Below are 17,769 nucleotides of genomic sequence, written 5' to 3'. Positions count from 1 at the left end.
AAGGAGTTCTGGAATAACTCTTTTGTACAGTTGCTCCACCAACACAATCTTGCTACCAACGCCACTAATTGCTGGATCTGTGGACTGCTACCACATGCCACTGGACACTCTATCCCTTTCATCCCTTCACCTTTTTCTGTCCATGGTTCCTGCCTCGCCTGGCTAATCCTCCTGCAAGAAAGCTACAAGGACAATGCCACTTCCGGCAGAACCATGTCACACTTTTACCATGGGTTCTGGCTGAACAAAACTGGAAGAACTTCTGCCCTCTTCTGCCCTCTGAGATCGAACACTTCCTTTCACATGGACATCCCTGCCAAAGAACGAGTTGAAATGCAAGTGTTCAACAATCCAGCCAGACCCACCTTCTCTTACCTCCGGAAACGGACGGCCGCCACCCTAACAGTGGCCCTGTCCGTCATCAACATCACTGGGTCTGTATGCCTCGAAGGCCTGGGGGCACAGCTGGTGGGCCACAGCTCCTGCCTCATCACCCGAACATTGGACTCAGTTGACCCACCCTCCTTTGTTGCCTCCCCGAATATGTACTTCGTCTGTGGTACTAAGGCCTACACCTGGCTTCCGAAAGGTTGGGGAGGCACCTGCTACATCGCCTTTGTCCTTCCTCCGACGTATGTGGCTCCAGCAAACCATCACCGACAGAAACGGGCCAAAGACATTGTGCAGGCCGACTCCACCGGAGCACAGTTCATGGACGCAGTCAAAGGCCTTGTTCCACTCTGGGGTCCGATGGCAAACAGCCGTGCCATCCGCCACTTAACCCAGGCAGTCGAAACGGCAATGAACATTACAGCTGGCGCCCTCGCCAACAACACCGCTGAGCTTCAGGCCGTCCGCCTGGTGGCTCTCCAGAACCGCCTTGTTCTAGACGTGGTTCTGGCAGATCGTGGAGGAGCATGCCGCATCATTGGGTCCAGCTGTTGTACCTACGTATCGGATAACTCACCCTCAGTCTACAAAGCAATTGAACATCTCCACAGACTGTCCGCAGAGGTTCATCAAGAACAAGAAGAATGGTCACTGGGGAGTTGGTTTTGGGACACTATTAAAGGTTGGGGATGGAGACTGTTTTCATTTATCCTGATACCGATTGTGTTACTATGTGGATGTTGCTTGGGGATTCAGTGTCTGCCACCTTTATGTTCGCTTTTTATGAACTGCATCTGCCCTAAGACTTTGGACTTTGAAACTGAGCGGATGAAAGCTCTGAACGAGGTGGAGGTACGGGGTATTATGGGGATAGATCCAAACTAGGCAAGCTGGCGAGACATGTTAAAAGGGAGGACTGTGGAAATTTAGCGTGCAAACTGAACATTATCTGCGCCATCTTGCCTCTCCCCAGCGCCACGCACAACGAATGCACGGCCGCCATTTTAGGCACCCCGCTCTCTCCCCGCTCACTCTCGACCGCCAGCGTTTTCCCTTGGCGCTGCAAGCATCCCCCGCGCGCCGGCCACCCCCGCTCTCTCATACAGGCCATAAACCCTCTCCTTCTGCGCGACCCTGCTACGGAACCACTTCCAACCGACAACCCATACATGGTCATGCCTCTCCTTTGATAACCCCCTTCCTCTGCGCCCCATTGTCTGAACTGGTACCAGGCCATCACCTAGCCCTGCGGATGCAGTTTACTGCCCCTACTGTAAGGGAAACACCCCACATCAAAGGGATTACAGTAGATCAAAGCCCCTACCCCCTGAGACCCGGCCAGTTGCACACACCCCCGGGAATTAGCGGAATTCCCTACTGCGCGATAGCCATCTCCCACTGCGGGTAGGGTGGGAACTTCTACTGTATCTATGTGTGGGATCGGATCTGAGCCGGGGCTTCAGGGGATGTTCTTTCAGGCATCAAGGGAATCTCAAGAATGTACTATGTGTAATAAAGCAATAAACCAGTGTATAAGAGACCAGGTCTCAGAGATGCAGTTAGAGCACCTCGTGACGATACCTTGCTGTCTGATCTGATGTGTTCTGCTCCGACGGAATAAAACTTTGTTTCCTGCCTTCCAGTCTCCGGCGCCTGCCTCTTTTATTGGTAAATTATCGAGTGGTATGAGAGGCGATTACCGCCGGGCAAATACTTGAAAGATTATCAACTGAAACTGCCGCTACCATTTAACAGACGCAGACTTGGTACGGCGGCCCACTGAAAAAGTAACCCCGTCCGGGGAGAAGACTAGTGCTGTAATGTCCAAAGCCCTGACGTCAGAAACCCTGCGACAGTAAACCAGGCATAAAAGCATGGCCAATTTCGCCAAAAGCTGCTTCAAGGAAAGATACTTGTTGTGTTGCCACAACAGAAATAAGTTTAAAACCAAATTGACGTCCCACAGAGCAGAATATCATGGTTCTGGGGGCAAAGATAGGCGAATGCCCCGCAAAAGCCGACAGACGAACAGGTGCTCACAATGAGCCGCTGAAATTGCAAAACATGCTGCATTAATAGACCGGTACGCCAGACCATCCGTTGCCAATTCTGCAAGGAAGTTTAAAATGTGAACGACGCCTGCGACCACGGGATCCAAGTCCCGTCGAAGACACCAACGCACCCCACTTAGTCCACGAGGACAGATAGCGTTTTGAGGTACTGTCCGCCCAGGCCTTAGACAAGAGTGTCTGAGCCGGTCCCGAAAGACCTGGGAGCGACCAACGTCTCCTGATACCCTCCATGCCATGAGGCGGAGAGAGCCTTGGAGAATGAGGTGATGCTGCTTCCCGTCCAGATTGAGAAGAAGATGAGAGAGCTAGGAGAGTAGGATTGGAGAATCCCAAGAAAGTTCCATAAGAACTGGAAACCAAACTTGAGACCTCCAACACGGCGTCACCATCACCAACTCTGTCCCCAGGTGCCGGACCCGGGCTGTCGTTCTCACCACCATAGAGAAAGGCAGAAATGCATACCACTCTTCCTGGCTCCAGTCCTGGAGAAATGCGTCTGTGGCCTCTGCTAGGGGATCGAGCCTCTAACTGAGGAAACGCGGAAGTTGGTGATCCGGCGGGCCGCAAAAAAATCTACCGAGAATGGCCCCCAGAGGTCGTTCAACCACCTGAAGACCTGAAACTCCAGCTTCCATAGGCTGGAATCCGTCAGATACCTGGAGTGCCAATCCGCCACCTGATTGGCCTTGGTCTGGAGATACTTCGCTGTCACAGAGACGTGCTGAGTCAGGCAATAGTCCCAAAACTCCTTTGCAAGGTCCGCCAGGGCTCCGGAATGAGGACCCCCCCCCCCCCCCCCCCCGGCGATTCACGTAACGGACTGCAGAGACGTTGTCCATCTTTAGCAAGACACATGAGCTCGCCTGGTCCTTGGTCCAGCAACAAACTGCAAACGATCCCGCCAGGAGCTCTAAGCAGTTGATATGCAACTTCTGCTCCTCTGACGACCAAACGCCGCCTGTGGAGAATTCTCCGCAACGGGCGCCCCATCCTGACCTGGTGGCGTCTGACTCTATAACCAAATCCGGCGTTGACCCGAAGATTGCTCTGCCATTCCAGGGCTCCATGTGGGTCAGCCACCATGACATATCCTCTTTTACCTCTGCCGAAAGAAGAACCGTTTGATCGTATGACAGACCTCTCCTGAGATGATGCGTTTTAGGAGCTGCAAGGCACGATAGTGAAGGGGACCCGGAAAGATTGCCTGAATTGACTAGGAAAGAAGACCTACCACTCGGGCAATCTGTCGGAGAGAAGTATGGGTCTTGCGATGGTCTGCCGCAACACGTGCCAAATTTTGGCCATCTTCCGAGACGGTAGACTCAAGGAGGAGTGGATAGAGTCCACGACGAAGCCGAGCAAAACCAGAGACTGAGTCAGTGAAAGGACCGACTTTTCCCCGTTGATGACAAACCCCAGACCCTCCAAGAGGGCAACCGTCTGTTGCAGAGGAGCTGTCAACTTCTGGGGACACTGAGCCATGAGCAGGACGTCGTCCAAGTACACCATCATTCGCACAGCCTGACTCCGTAAAAACTCTACCACTGGGTGAAGCACCTTTGTGAAGCACCATGGTGCTGAAGAAAGCCCGAATGGAAGGGCGGTGAATTCGTAAATTTGACTCCTCAAGAGAAACTGGAGGAACAGTCGATGCGGAGGATGGATGGGAACCACCTGATAGGCTTCTTTTAGATCCAACCTGACCATCCAATCGTTCGGAAGGAGAACGTCCCGGAGGAGATGAATTCCTTCCATTTTGAAATGCCGGTAGATCAACCACCCGTTGAACTCTTTGAGATGGATTACCGGGCGTCTCCCCCCATCGGTTTTGTCCACTAGAATAATGTTGCTGAGGAAGCCGTTGGGGTGCAGCGCTGATCTACAAATGGCCCCTTTCCTGAGCAGCGCAGATACATCCTCGTCGATCAGATGGGCATCGGCAACGGAGAAGGAAATGGGGTGCGGAAGCTCCTGCCGCAGCAGATCATAAAACTATGTGAAAACCGTTGATGGTCTGTAAGACCCAAGCATCTGACATCAGCTCCACCTAAGCATCCTGGAAGGCCGCTAGGCGACCCCCAATGTGCACTTGCTCTGCAGGCATAACACTTACCGCTTGTCTGGCCACCACCAGAGTTGTTCTTGAAGCCGCCCCGGCCGCAGAAGCGTTGTCCCCTGGTGGGGTAAAAGTTGGTGTAATAGGCTGCGGAGTTGTACTGCCCTCGCCCGGAGCCTTGTTCCTGGTTACCGTTCTGCTGTCCGCCACGGCCGATCGTGCGGCCCCTACCGCGTCCGGCCCCCTGGGAGAAACGTGTCTGCAAGACCCTTTTTATGTTGGACTGGGCCTTGTCCAATGAAGTAAAAGTGGCTACAAATTTGTCCAACTCTTTTACGAAGGGGTCCCCGAACAGGCCCCCCAGAGCAACCGTGCCTGCCTCCGAAGGTCCAGCTTTATTAGAAGGGAACGCCGTCGATAGGGCGCAGTTGGCGTTACCCATAAAGACTATCGCCCTCTGTGCCCAGTTCGACAGGACGTCGGGGGATATGGTGGAGCACGTCACTTTAGCTTCCTTCGCCATATCTAGAATTTTCGTCATCGGACCTATGGCGTCCAGGAGTTTATCCTGACAGGAGCACAAGGAACGATCCATTCCCTTGCGGGGGTCCTTCATGTACTTGACCAGGAAGAGCTAACTTCCCCTCCAATGTGGGGCACGGACACTCAGCCCTGAGGCACCCCCGTGCCTCCTTTTCTAGTGGCTTGCGGAGACGGCCCGCCACAAACTTGGCCACTTTAACCCCAGATGGCCAGGCTGCGGAACGCGGATGCATGATCTTATCTGGATCCAGCATACCTGTGGCATCCTGCGGTAACGTGACCGACGAACTGGCCGGGCGCCAAGAACGTGAAGACCCCTCATCGCCCGAATCCGTCAGGGAACCTCCGCCGTTAGATGGGGAACCAGGTGCTGTAGAACCTTGCAGCTCTGGCGTTGGAAGCTGCGCAGGGGAAGGTGGGACAGTTTTAGCCAAGAAAGCGCTCCTCAGGCGCTCAAAGGTGCCTTTGTCCACCCCCTGTGCCACTTCCGAGACACCCTCGTCGCATACCTTCTTAGGAGGTGGGGGACCTCCTACTGCCAGCGGGGTTGGCGCGGGGTTAGGTGCTCCTAGATGGGCCAACTTGGTGCACTCTGCCACAACGCGGTTGGAAAGGCGCTCCTCCATGGGGCCTACCACCTCATTGACACATCTGTAGATGGAACTATCCACGGCTTCAAAGTCGTCATCATCCACAGGGAGGTACTGGGCAGACTCCTCCTCTTTATAAGTGCCCTGCTCCATCTTGCCACTGCTAAAGTGAACCTAATCTAAAAGAGGGAGTGGAACCCTGACAGGCACCTAGGCAGGCTGAGCCTGGACCGTATTTGGGCAGACCTGTGGATTGCAAAGCTCTTGGGCGCGGTGCAACAACTGCTAGGGACTGCACCTGTCCCGAGCGCGATGGCCTTCACAAACTGACGAGGCCGATCCGCCACCCGGCGCGCTAAAAAACTAACACTGAAGCTGAAAGTGTGCAATTCTGCACTCAGGCGATTCCGCGGTCGAACCGCCAATACTGACCCCAGCGGGCATTCAAGAGTCTTTCAGGGTGGAAAATACAGACCCCGGAGGGCTTTAGTGGTGTGGCGGCAGGGGGACAGGCTCCAGCGATGCAGCTCACGCAGCGCGGCTCCTCTAAGGAACCGCGCCGCGGAAGCAGCGAGACTAGAGAGCTCCCCCTGGCGGGCGTCAAGCACCGCCGCAAGCGGGCCAGCCGCGTAAGAAGCGAGGAACACTCCTGCGGCCGTGAGGGGAATCTGCAATAGAAAAGGCAGGTGAAACAATCAGACACAAGCGATCCCCTCAGCGCCGATTAACAAAACGTGGGCTACGCAGAACCATACCAATACAAGCTAAATCCTTCATATCAAGAGAAAGGAAATAAATGGACTTAACTGGCTGCGAAGCAGCGAAGAAAGAGGGAGATTACACAAGATGGACGACCTTTCTATCCAGGACTGACACTATGGAAGGACTGTTACCTCATCCCACTTTGGACTGATGGGATTTGTAGTCTATTGACGGACTTTGTTGGTTTTCTTCTTACGTTTTTCCTATGCTGTTGGGACAAAAAACGTTTTTAGTGCTTTTCTGGCTGCTGTGTTTTGGTTCTATAAAATAAAGCGGGGAAAGAAACGCATAATCTGAGCCTCCGGTCCTGAAATAGAATTTCATTCCATACTGCACTCTAAATCATGCACCTAGTCTCTTGAAGAGACACAGATTTATCTATCCACAGCATCCTGGGGTAAGCCTTCACAGTTTTGTTATCAACACCTTTAGCAAGTCAAGTGGGAAAAGGAATTAGACTGCTTATTGAATTGGAATGAAATCGAATACTAGGCCTCACAATCTCCTTATCCCTTCAGTCTATTACCTGCAAACATTAGGAATGTTTGCAAACATGTCAGTTAAGATGTAAAGTGCTATGACAACTCTTTGACAAAGATCCCCCCCACACCCCTGCTCTGACCCCCTTCCTCCAAGGTTGCTGAAATTTGCACTATAAGTGTTGTTGGTAAAAGGAAGCATTTTTGGTCGTTCTTCTAATTGTTGTTTGCAATGTTCTTAAACACATTTCCTTTATCGTTTTTGATTAGATCACTGTGCATTTTTTGATACTTCAGAAAAGTCGTCTGGATGTGTCCCACCTCTGTTTTCAATGGGTCCTATCAATATCAGTTATGCTTTGTTGAAATGTGAATTACAAATGATGATAAAGTAATCTGTCACATGCTTCATTGAAGAAGACTAGACTTTCAGCACTTGTGTGTTAACACTCCATACTGCTCCATATAAAAGCTGAGAAATGTGCCCCAGGTATTTGAAAAAATTACATTAAAATTACAGTATAACACTTGAGACATGAATAGAAACAGATTTGTGAAAAGAAGACTACTGACAAGGGTTCATGCGCAAATGACATTATGCAATTGGCATGCACCAGTGGTGCCGGAACACTTTTCAGAGTGAGAATGCTATTAACAAACAGCCATACTCACTTCAAAGAACCTTCCAAATCCCTCTGCTCTGCCTGTCTTTCACTAGCACCTACACCATGCAAACACAAAAGCAGAGCAGGGGTCTGTGCCTTCCGGTACTCGACCTCCCACAACACATCAGAGCCTCCTTCTTTCTTCTGACTTCCCCAAGAAGCTGAAGACCTGGCTTTTCAAGTAAGCCCTACAGGGTTGACCGATCACTCCAGCTACAGAGCACTTAATACCCTCAAGGTCGATTAGAATGCTATGAAAACACCAACAACATTAGATAACACAACTGAAGTCATAGGGATTGTGAATACTCCATGCATCACACAAACAACATGTGCGGAAAATGTATTTAGCAGGAAAATGCCGTGGATTGTATCTGGTGATACATTTAGGAGCAGTGGGAACACACTGTCACAAATCTATTACTAAAGGATAGTGTGGTAATGCACTGTCATTTACAGACAACACATCTTCCTTGGAAATTACCATAAATGTGCACAGACATACAGTATTACTGATATAACTATGTAGCGTACAATGTCTGGAAAACAGGCATCAGGGAATATTTCATTTGTCCCTCCCCAAGTGTATTGATTAGTTTTGTTCCTATTAAAGCACAAGTTACTTACCTTCGGTAACGATATATCTGTAAGATACATTAGTCAGTTATAGATTCCTTACCTTAGAGTTATGCCCAGGCGTCAGACTGGATCCGGAAAGTTTTTTCGTCAGCAGTACCTCTGCGCGTTGGAAGGTGGCGTTGGTAAGCTCCGTGTTCATTGTCGGCATCGCTGGCATGACGTCCCGGCAGCTACTTAGACACCGCCCTCGTGCGATAACGTCAGTTCTGTACACGACTTTCCGCGCCAGAAATGCAGAGCCATGCAAGTCACTGATCATTGGTGCACAAAACTAGGGCCCTGAAAGGATGTCCTTAACCCTGGAAATGAGTTCGCCGATCGGGGAGGATGGGTGGGCCGGTAAGGAATCTATAACTTACTAATGTTTCTTACAGATATCTCGTTACGGAAGGCAAGTAACTTGTGCATCTGAAAGAAACACGTAAGTTAAAGATTCCTTACCTTAGAATTGATACCCCAGAAATACCAACCCCAGTGGTGGGTCTGTGAACCAAGATCACACCAGAAAGTCCTGGAGAACAGAATGGCCAAAGAAGCCGTCTCTCCGGACTTGGCTGTCCAGGCAGTAGTGTTTGGTGAACGTGTGCAGCGATGCCAATATGGCGCCTGACAGATGTCATTCAGAGGCACTCCTCTTCACAAGGCAGTAGTGGCTGCCGTCGCCCTGGTGGAGTGAGCGTGTAGCCCCACTGGAGGCTCCTTTTTAGCTAGAGAGTAACAAGCCTTAATACACAACACGACCCATCTTGAATTGGTGCGCTTGTGTACGGCCCGACCCTTCTTTGCACCCACATAGTCACCAAAAAGTTGATCATCCACCCGGAACTGTTTTGTGCGATCCAGATTTAAGTTTTGGGTCCAGATGGTGGAGCCTCTCTTCTTCCTTTGAAGGAGGCTGAGGCGGAAAGAAGGTGGGCAAAGTAATGGTCTGCCCGATGTGGAAGGCAGTGACTACCTTAGGAAGAAAGGATGGACGGGTCCGGAGAACCACCTTGTCTGGGTGAACAGACAGGAAAGGAGGAAAAAGGGGAAGACCCCGGCACTCTTCAACTAATTTATACACAATAGACATTCGTTAGAAATTATTCATGCACACTACAAGTACCAAGTCATAGAGAGAAGAACCAATTCACATGGGGAATATCAGAAAACCAACAAATATATGCTGTGAGTTTGGTTTAATGGTTTCACAGCATATATTTGTTGGTTTTCTGATATTCCCCATGTGAATTGGTTCTTCTCTCTATGACTTGGTACTTGTAGTGTGCATGAATTTCTAACGAATGTGTATTGTGTATAAATTAGTTGAAGAGTGCCGGGGTCTTCCCCTTTTGCTTCTATTACAGACCATGTATGGCCTGTTTAACTGATATCCTTGGTAGTGGGATATCTGACCTCGATTGGCACCTTCCTTATATTGTGTTTCAGTTGGATATATCTATTGTATTGAACTGCCCCACTATCTGAATCAAATAGCTCAAGTGATTGTGCGACTCATTATCCACCACTACCTTGTGTATGGACTAGACAGGAAAGGAGGCTTTGGGGAAAGAGCCTGGAGCTCATTCACCCCTCCAGCAGAAGTGATGGCTACCAGGAACGCAGTCTTAAAGTCAAGAGACGTAAAGGACAGTTAGGAAACAGCTCAAAGGGAGCGCACATTAAGTAAGTTAGTACAAGATTCAAGTCCCACTGAGGCATAACAAAAGGAATTGGAGGAAAGAGATGCATTAAGCCTTTCAAGAAACGGTTAACTACCGCAGACTTGAAAAGAGAAGGCTGATCTAGCAGCCGAAGGAATGCAGAGATGGCTGAAAGGTAGCCCTTGATGGTACCCAGAGCAGAGCCCTGCTGGGCCAAAGAGAAGGAGCAAGAGGACTTCAGGGAGAGGGGCAGAAAGGGGATCCACAGCCTTTGCTGTGCACCATGCCACAAATTTGTTCCACCTGCAGGCGTATACCGTCTTTGTGGAGGGATGCCTGGCTGCCAACATTACGTCACAGACTTCGGGAGGCAGGTCAAAAGACGTCAACTGCTGCTGCGCAATCTCCACGCAAGGAGGTGGAGACTGGACAGGTTCGGGTGGAGGAACGTCTCCTGCTGCTGCGACAGAAGATCCTCCTGAAGAGGCAGTCGGATCGGAGGATCGATGGCAATGTTGAGCAGCTCGGGATACCAGACTCTTTGTGCCCATATCCAGAGCCACAAGAATGACTTTGGCCCGGTCGCGCCTGATCAGAAGTGGTATAGGCGGAAAGGCGTACAACAGACCGCAACTCCACTCGCGACGAAAAGCGTTGCCGAGCGAATGCTGCCTGGGAAATTCCAATGCGCAGAATTGCCGACATTGCACGTTCTCTTCGGTGGCGAATAGAACTAACCAAGGCTCTACCCACTGTAGAAAGAGACCTTGCACCACCTCCGAGTGAAGACGTCATTCTTGATCCATCATGCATCTATGGCTGAGTTCGTCCGCCCTAGTGTTCAGAGAACCTGCCAGGTGTTGAACCACTAAAGAAATGCCTTGATGTTCCAGCCATGTCCAGAGGCGAAGGGCCTCCTGACATAGGGCCCACAACCCCACCCAGTTTGTTGAAATACCACATGGTGGTGGTGTTGTCCGTGAACACCTGCACTACTCTTCCCGGACAGAGGGAAGGAATACCTTCAGTGCAAGACGAATCACCCAGAGCTCCAGAAGGTTGATGTGAAACTCCTCTGATGTGAAGGCCTCTGATCTCCATCTCTCCCATGTGGCCGACCCACCCCAGAAGGGAGGTATCCGTCACCAAAGTGTGGTTGGGTTGGGGAAGGGAGGGGTATCTACCACTGACCCAATCCTGGTTCGTGAGCCACCACTGCAGTTGTTGAGCAGTGCCCTCCGAGATCTGAACGTAGTCGGAAAGATTCCTCCGATGCTGCGCCCACTGGAACTTCCGGTCCCACTTTAGAGCCCACATATGCCATCTGGCATGATTGGTCAGCAGGATACAGGAGGCCATGAGGCCCAGCAGCCTTAGGGTCATTCTGACCGAAACCCGGGACAAGGGCTGAAAGATCTGAATCATAGCCCGAATGTCCGGGACTCGCTGTTCAGGAGGATAGACCCAAAACTGCGCCGTGTCCAGAACTGCTCCGATAAAGAGGAGCCTGAGAGGGAATCAGGTGCGACTTCGGCACATTGATGGAGAAGCCCAGCAGATGCAGGTCGGCCGTCGTCTGGAAGTGTGAGACGACTGCATTGGGCGAGCCCGCCTTCAACAGCCAGTCGTCGAGATACGGGAAGACTGAAACCCCTGATGTGCGCAGATGAGCTGCGACCACCGCCATCACTTGTGAACACCACAGGGGCGCTGGTAAGGCCAAAGGGGAGCACGGTAAACTGAAAATGCTCGTGGCCTACCATGAACCGCAGGTAACGCCGGTGGGCCGGCAGGAGGGGGCTGTGAAAGAAGCGTCCTGCAAGTCCAACACTACCATCCAGTCTTGCGGGTCGAGGGCAGACAAGACCTGAGCAAGCATCAACATTTTGAACTTCTCCTTCCGGTGGAAGTGATTGACATCCCTGAGATCCAAGATCGGATGCAGGCCCTTGTCATTCTTGGGAACCATAAAGTAGTGGGAGTAGCAACCACGACCTACTTCTGGGACAGGAACGCGCTCGATGGCTCCCTTGGCCAAGAGAGCCGCAACTTCCTGCTGGAGAAGTGCCAGATGATCCTCCGACATGCGGTGGTAACGAGGTGGCATGGACTATCTGCAAACACACCTGTCCGAAGTGATGGTGCGCCAGTGGGGAAGGTGATGGCGAATCCTGCCGCCCACTGGTGTTTGATGGGCCTGAAAAGTCGGACTAGGAGGGTTTGGAGGCTGCTGCGGGGGGAGGGGCTGGCCTGCCCGCTGGCCCCCAGAACCACGACGCTGGTTCCCACGTCCCCGGCCGCACGAAGGCTGGGTAACTTGCTGCTGCCTGTGGCCCTGAGTGGGACGTAGCGAGGCACCCCTTTCGTAGCCACGAAAGGGGCAAAAAGCGTACTGCGCCCTGGACAGGAGGCGAGGCCCAAGGACTTGGCCATAGCCCGTGATTCCTTGAAGCGCTTTAGGGCGTTGTCTGCTTTGTCGCCAAAGAGGCGACGGCCATCAAAGGGCATGTCCATCAAGGTGCTCTAGACATCCCCTGAAAAGCCAATGGACCTTATCCAGGCGTAGCGACGAAGCGCTACCGATATTGAAATAGTCCTGCCCAGAGAGTCGGCGGTGTCCAGCCCACAACGGATAGTAAACTTCGCTGCATCTCTCCCGGCGGCGATAGCCTGGGAGAGCAATGTCCGGGCCTCCTCCGGACACTGAGGCAGCACTTGCGCCACCGCATCCCATACAGAGTGCGAAAACCGGCCCAAGAGGCATGCAGTGGTTATGGACCGCAGCCCTAAGCTGGTGGAAGATAACATTTTCTTCCCAAGATGGTCCAGCTTCTTGGATTCCCTTTACGGTACAGCGGTAGGGAAGGCGCTCTTGGAGGTGGCGCTTGGACCACCAAGCTGTCAGGGGTGGGGTGTTGGGAGAGGAACGTGGCGTCGCCCGGAGCCGGGCGATCATCCTCTCTATGGGAGCGCCCGTGTTGGGCCCGGACCAGGTGCCCAAAAGGAAGTCAGTGACGGCCTCATTAAACTGAAGCAGGGGCTCCGAAGAGCTCGCTGCCGGTTGATGCACCTCAGTCAGAAGGTTAGTCCTGACCGCCACCAACGCAACACCACAGCGTATGACACTCCCTCCTCCGTTGCCACAGTGGCGGAGACAACATGCCAAGGTTGGGTGAAGTGTCAAGACCACTGGCATCCCCCAGTTCCTCTCTCCAGTCCTGTTCAGAACCAAGCTGATCAGTTAAAGGGTCACCTGCCCCCCCCCCCCCGTCCTAGTCATCGTCCTCTGGTTGCCACTGTGGTTGGAAAGGGGCCCCAGAAGTGAACAGGGGCACGAAAACCCCACCCGGATCTAGCTGCAACGTCGATTGACGCTGGTCCGGCGCCGTGTCCAAGTTAGGAAGGAGGCTGGGGTCGACGCCGGCAGGGGGGGGCAAACCGGCATCGGGCACGGTAGTGGTGCCCGAGGCTGAGGCTGGGGCTGATGCCGGCCGGGTGGCCAACCGGCATCGGGCACGGTAGTGGTTCAGTCGGCAGTGGTGCCGGTGGAGGCGTAATAAGGTCAACCGGCACCGATACGGATCCAGGCCTGGGTCCAAGGGGGGCCGGAGCAGCAGGCAGCGAATACCTAGGCCCCCCAACCGAGTCCACGGGGCCCGAAGGCGCTCCGGAGGGGTAGGTCGGTCCAATGATGGCATGCATCGCCATGTAGAACGTACGAAGCTGGGCGGGGGTCGCTTCATGTCCTAGAAAGGGAGGGAAGCTTGGAGTTGAGCCTTCAGGCTCTGTGCGCGGAGCCGAGGGTGTGGCATTACCCGCGCGCCTCGAGTCAGCCGACCGACGAGAAGAAGGCAAAGAGCATCGATGCTTCTTCGACTTCTTCTTATGCTTCGACTTACCCGACCCCGAGTACAAAGACTTCGAGCAGGACTGATGGTGGCTCAGCGACCAGTCCCTCGACTTCCCTCTCGACCGGGACCTCGAACGGCACGGAGCCGACTGCCATCGTTCAAGCAGCTTTCGGGACCGCTCCCGCAAAGCCTTCGGCATCAACAACTGACAGTCGGAACAAGACGTGGGGTAATGGTCACGCTCCAGGAACAAGAGGCACACGCGGTGTGGATCCATCACCGACATCAGTCTGTTACAGGAATTGTAGGCATTGAAACTGGGCATCCCTCATGCACCTGTTCGGAGTCGGAGACACGAAACAAGACGTCGACAAAAAGTCGAGAATAGCGTAGTCAAAAAATGACTGAGGTACCGCTCTTGCCGGATCTGCGCTAGCTGGCGCGGAAAAAGAAAGAACTGGCGTCAGCCGCGACGTCATCCTGGTGACCATGACGCCGAACGCCGAGTCGACCGACACCACCTTCCGACGCGCAGAGGTACTGCTGTAGAAAAAACTTTCCGGATCCCGTCTGACGCCTGGGGGTAATTCTAAGGTAAGGAATCTATAACTAACGTGTTTCTTTCAGATACCTTAGTTTATACCACACTCTACAATCACAAAAAAATGTGCTTCATGTGCGCTTTCCCAGCTGCTGACATATTCTGAGCTCTTAGTACAGGTCCTTTACAGGTATTTAAATTTTGTTGACTGCTAGATAAACAGGACAGCTACAGTCTTTCCTTTCACATTCCCTGAACCCAGCAACATTGTCCAGAAAATGAGTGGATTTTGCAAAGTGAACTACGCAACAAAGAAAGAAAAGTAAACACCAATCTCCCTTTTAAAAGACTAAACATCAGTCTGTTAAAGGAGAGACAGACTGATGTCTCACCTCTGTCTTTGAACGCACAATAAAACAAAATGTAAACGTTTCTTTACTGTTCATTCACCTTCTCAATTTCAACATGGTCACAGGCATGCTGATTGATGGAACTCATAGTGCAGAAAATTAAATATCCAGAGAAATTAGCTGCTTGACACAAGAATATTGACAATGGATAGAAACTTGAAGTTGCCTGCCATGAACGGTGGGTTCAATATTAAAAATCATCTGTCGCCAAAATTGTAGCAAAACACACAGGGTGTAGAAAGCCTTTTCAAATAAATAGAGTATGTTTACTACATCCTGCAGCAGCTGTTCTGTAAACTAGCATACAAGGGAGATGGCTCTAAACAAGCACTGTCATGGAGTGCTTCGCGAAATAAATAACACACACACAAAACAAATAATGCTAGCAAATAGAAAGCAAGCAAATGTGAGTTACAAAAACGGAATCCAATCGTAAGCAATGGGAAGAATGCATTCCAAGGTAAGCTTTCAGTATGTTCCCAATATGTCTTTGCAACCAGAAAGCTGTATTGTCTGGTAGGATTTGACCTAAAAATGATGGTGGTTAACCAATCATTTGTGGTGATTGCAGACAATATGCATTACAAATAATTCCAGTTTTGATTCTTTGCAGTGGGATTCTTAAAGTGTATTCACAGTGAAACATACTTAATTGCACAGCATTTTTTGTAGGATTGTGGACCACCCAGGCAACAATATAATAAATACATTTAGCTCTAAGACCTTCCAAAAATAATTTTCTCTAGTACATACACTGTACTGTACCTGTTAGTGGACCAACATTCCAAGCAATATTATTGCACCAGCCAATTGCTTGTACCCAATGAACTGTTCCCGCATTTATCCATACTAAATCACCAGGGCGTTGAATAAATCTGTAAACTGGGACATTCGCTTCATAGAGATCTTCCAGGTTGGGCCACCAAGACCCTAGTAAGAAGTTGATATTATTTCTAAAACAGAAAGAAAAAAAGTTGCCCTCAAATATCATTACAACACAAGCTAAAAAAGACCTAAAGTGACATCACAGTGTATTTACCATATTACAGAGAACAGATTATATATATAATATATATATATATATATATACAAACACAACCCTGCTCCAGCAAGGAAGAAGGCACGTACTCGAGGCTGAAGGAATAGGGCTCATTTATTGTTTCGGGTCTCCCTCGACCCTGCGACATGAGTGACGCGTTACGGCTTCACAGAAGCCTTTTTCAATCTAATTGGCGTCGTGTACAAGTGAGTATATATAGCCCATCCCATTCTAGGCACTAATAAACAGAGGAAATACTTTTGTGTTTAACCCATGCACTAATGTAAACCGTTTCTAATATATCCTGACATGATGACAAAATATGGCTGGTAAAACATAAATCACACACATATATATAAAATGCATAATGCAACAGGTTGTAAAACATATCCCTGCATAGTGCATCCTCAGCCTACAGTCATCACGAAATCAGCATAATTCCTATTTGGACGTGCACATAGGAAACCTAAATCACCAGCTTATTAGGGAAACGAGTCATGCATTCAAGGTATGGCGCCATTCTCCCCAAAAAATACTGCCCTAAATATATAAAAGAATTGAAATACATTAAAACCGTGCTACGTGCATCATACGCGTGTTGTACAGATACATACAAACAAACACACGTGTAAACACATACAAAATTTAAAGTCACATACATTTATTACTGTAAAACCAAGAGTGAACATTTTTCAACACTTGCACTAACCTTGTGGGACAATATAAGCAATAAAACTGTTTAAAGTCTTCCTTAATAATTTCCGGTCTGTACCAGTAGAACACTCCGAGGCTGAATACACACAGAAGTGAAACGAAGTTCTTCCCTTATCCAATTCAAATAAAGAAAAACTGGCTAAGAATGCGATTTCCAGGCCTACTTGGTTGAAACCTTTTTATGTAATGCCCTGTGTGGCACTACAAGAGGATGTTTGTAGTGAAAAAATGTGCGGTCATCAACACACTAGTAAAGGTAGACCAATAGATCATGGGCTTAATTCACTTTACTTGCAGTGCCCCAAGAAGTGGACTGAGCTGCTCTCAAATCCGAGTCAAGTCTCCTGAGCTCTCTCCAATGGGCTCAAAGAAGTTACGACTAGATACAAAGAAGCAAATAGCATTACCTACTTTTTGCGTGTACAATGTCATAATTATCCTCAAGTGACTTGGTCGAAAGGAGAAACAAATGCATCGTATAAATAACAAATATGTAAAATGAAACAAAAGCACTGGGATATGATGCTCAGTGGCATGAACCTTTTACCCAGCCCAAATGGTATGGCTTCTCATACCACTGAAGCTCTAACACTATGTAAATTGAACCCTGAATATAAACCCCAAAATAACGGCTGATCTTGATGGTTACTGGTAATTAAACAGTGGCAGTTTCAATGACCAGAGGATTCGAACTCTTCAGGCTAATATGAGGTCGATCGTGGATGATTAAAATCATGTAGGGCTATTTTACCTGATAAATGTACTTGTGGTCAATTGCTAAAGATTACAGATGACTGTGAAGTGTCCTGAATTAAGCTATGTAAAAGACAGAAATAATTCCTCAATATCTGAAGGGACCATTGCTGATGCAAGTCCACAAAAAAGACCTACGAATGGCCCACTAAAATAAAGGCTGCTGGCTATGTTTAGTTCTGGAACCAATATTTTTGCTAAGCTAAATCTGGATCCTCATGACAAGTGAGGTTTTATACCCAGTTGTATACTGGCACACAAACGGCAACCAGTCCCAGTGCTATTACAATAGCAAACCATAGTAGTTCTGCATCCTTATACTGCATATTTAACTATCCAAGCCACACCTTTTGACAGGCAAGTAACCATTTTGTTTTTAAAGTTTCCTGTAATGCTATATGGCCACAGACTAACAGCGCTGCCAGATTTAGAGTCAAGTGTACCCAGACGTAAACAGTAATTAGGCAAAAAAAAACTCGTGTGGTTTATGCTGGGTTTATGGAGTCCACCTTTTCCAAACATGTTAGGAATAAGCCGCAGGATAATGTTTTCAATAGCTAGTCTACAACTTGGTAGAACTTCAAGGGCTGTTGGGTTCTTCCTCTGTAAGCATATAAAGTTT

General features: G+C 49.9%; 1 protein-coding gene across 3 annotated transcripts in view; it reads right to left on the bottom strand.

The window, feature by feature from the left end:
- KDM6A (lysine demethylase 6A) overlaps positions 1–17,769 on the bottom strand; it is a 1,084,836-nt gene that overhangs the window by 153,290 nt on the left and 913,777 nt on the right. For all 3 annotated transcript variants that reach the window (XM_085622961.1, XM_085622962.1, XM_085622963.1), the window contains one exon: positions 15,407–15,594. In XM_085622961.1, the coding sequence (XP_085479087.1) occupies positions 15,407–15,594 (188 nt within the window). The remainder of the gene's footprint in view (positions 1–15,406; positions 15,595–17,769) is intronic.

Source organism: Triturus cristatus, chromosome 8 (assembly GCF_964204655.1).
Source record: "Triturus cristatus chromosome 8, aTriCri1.1, whole genome shotgun sequence".
NCBI lineage: Eukaryota > Metazoa > Chordata > Amphibia > Caudata > Salamandridae > Triturus > Triturus cristatus.
This window is presented reverse-complemented; position numbering and strand designations above follow the sequence as displayed.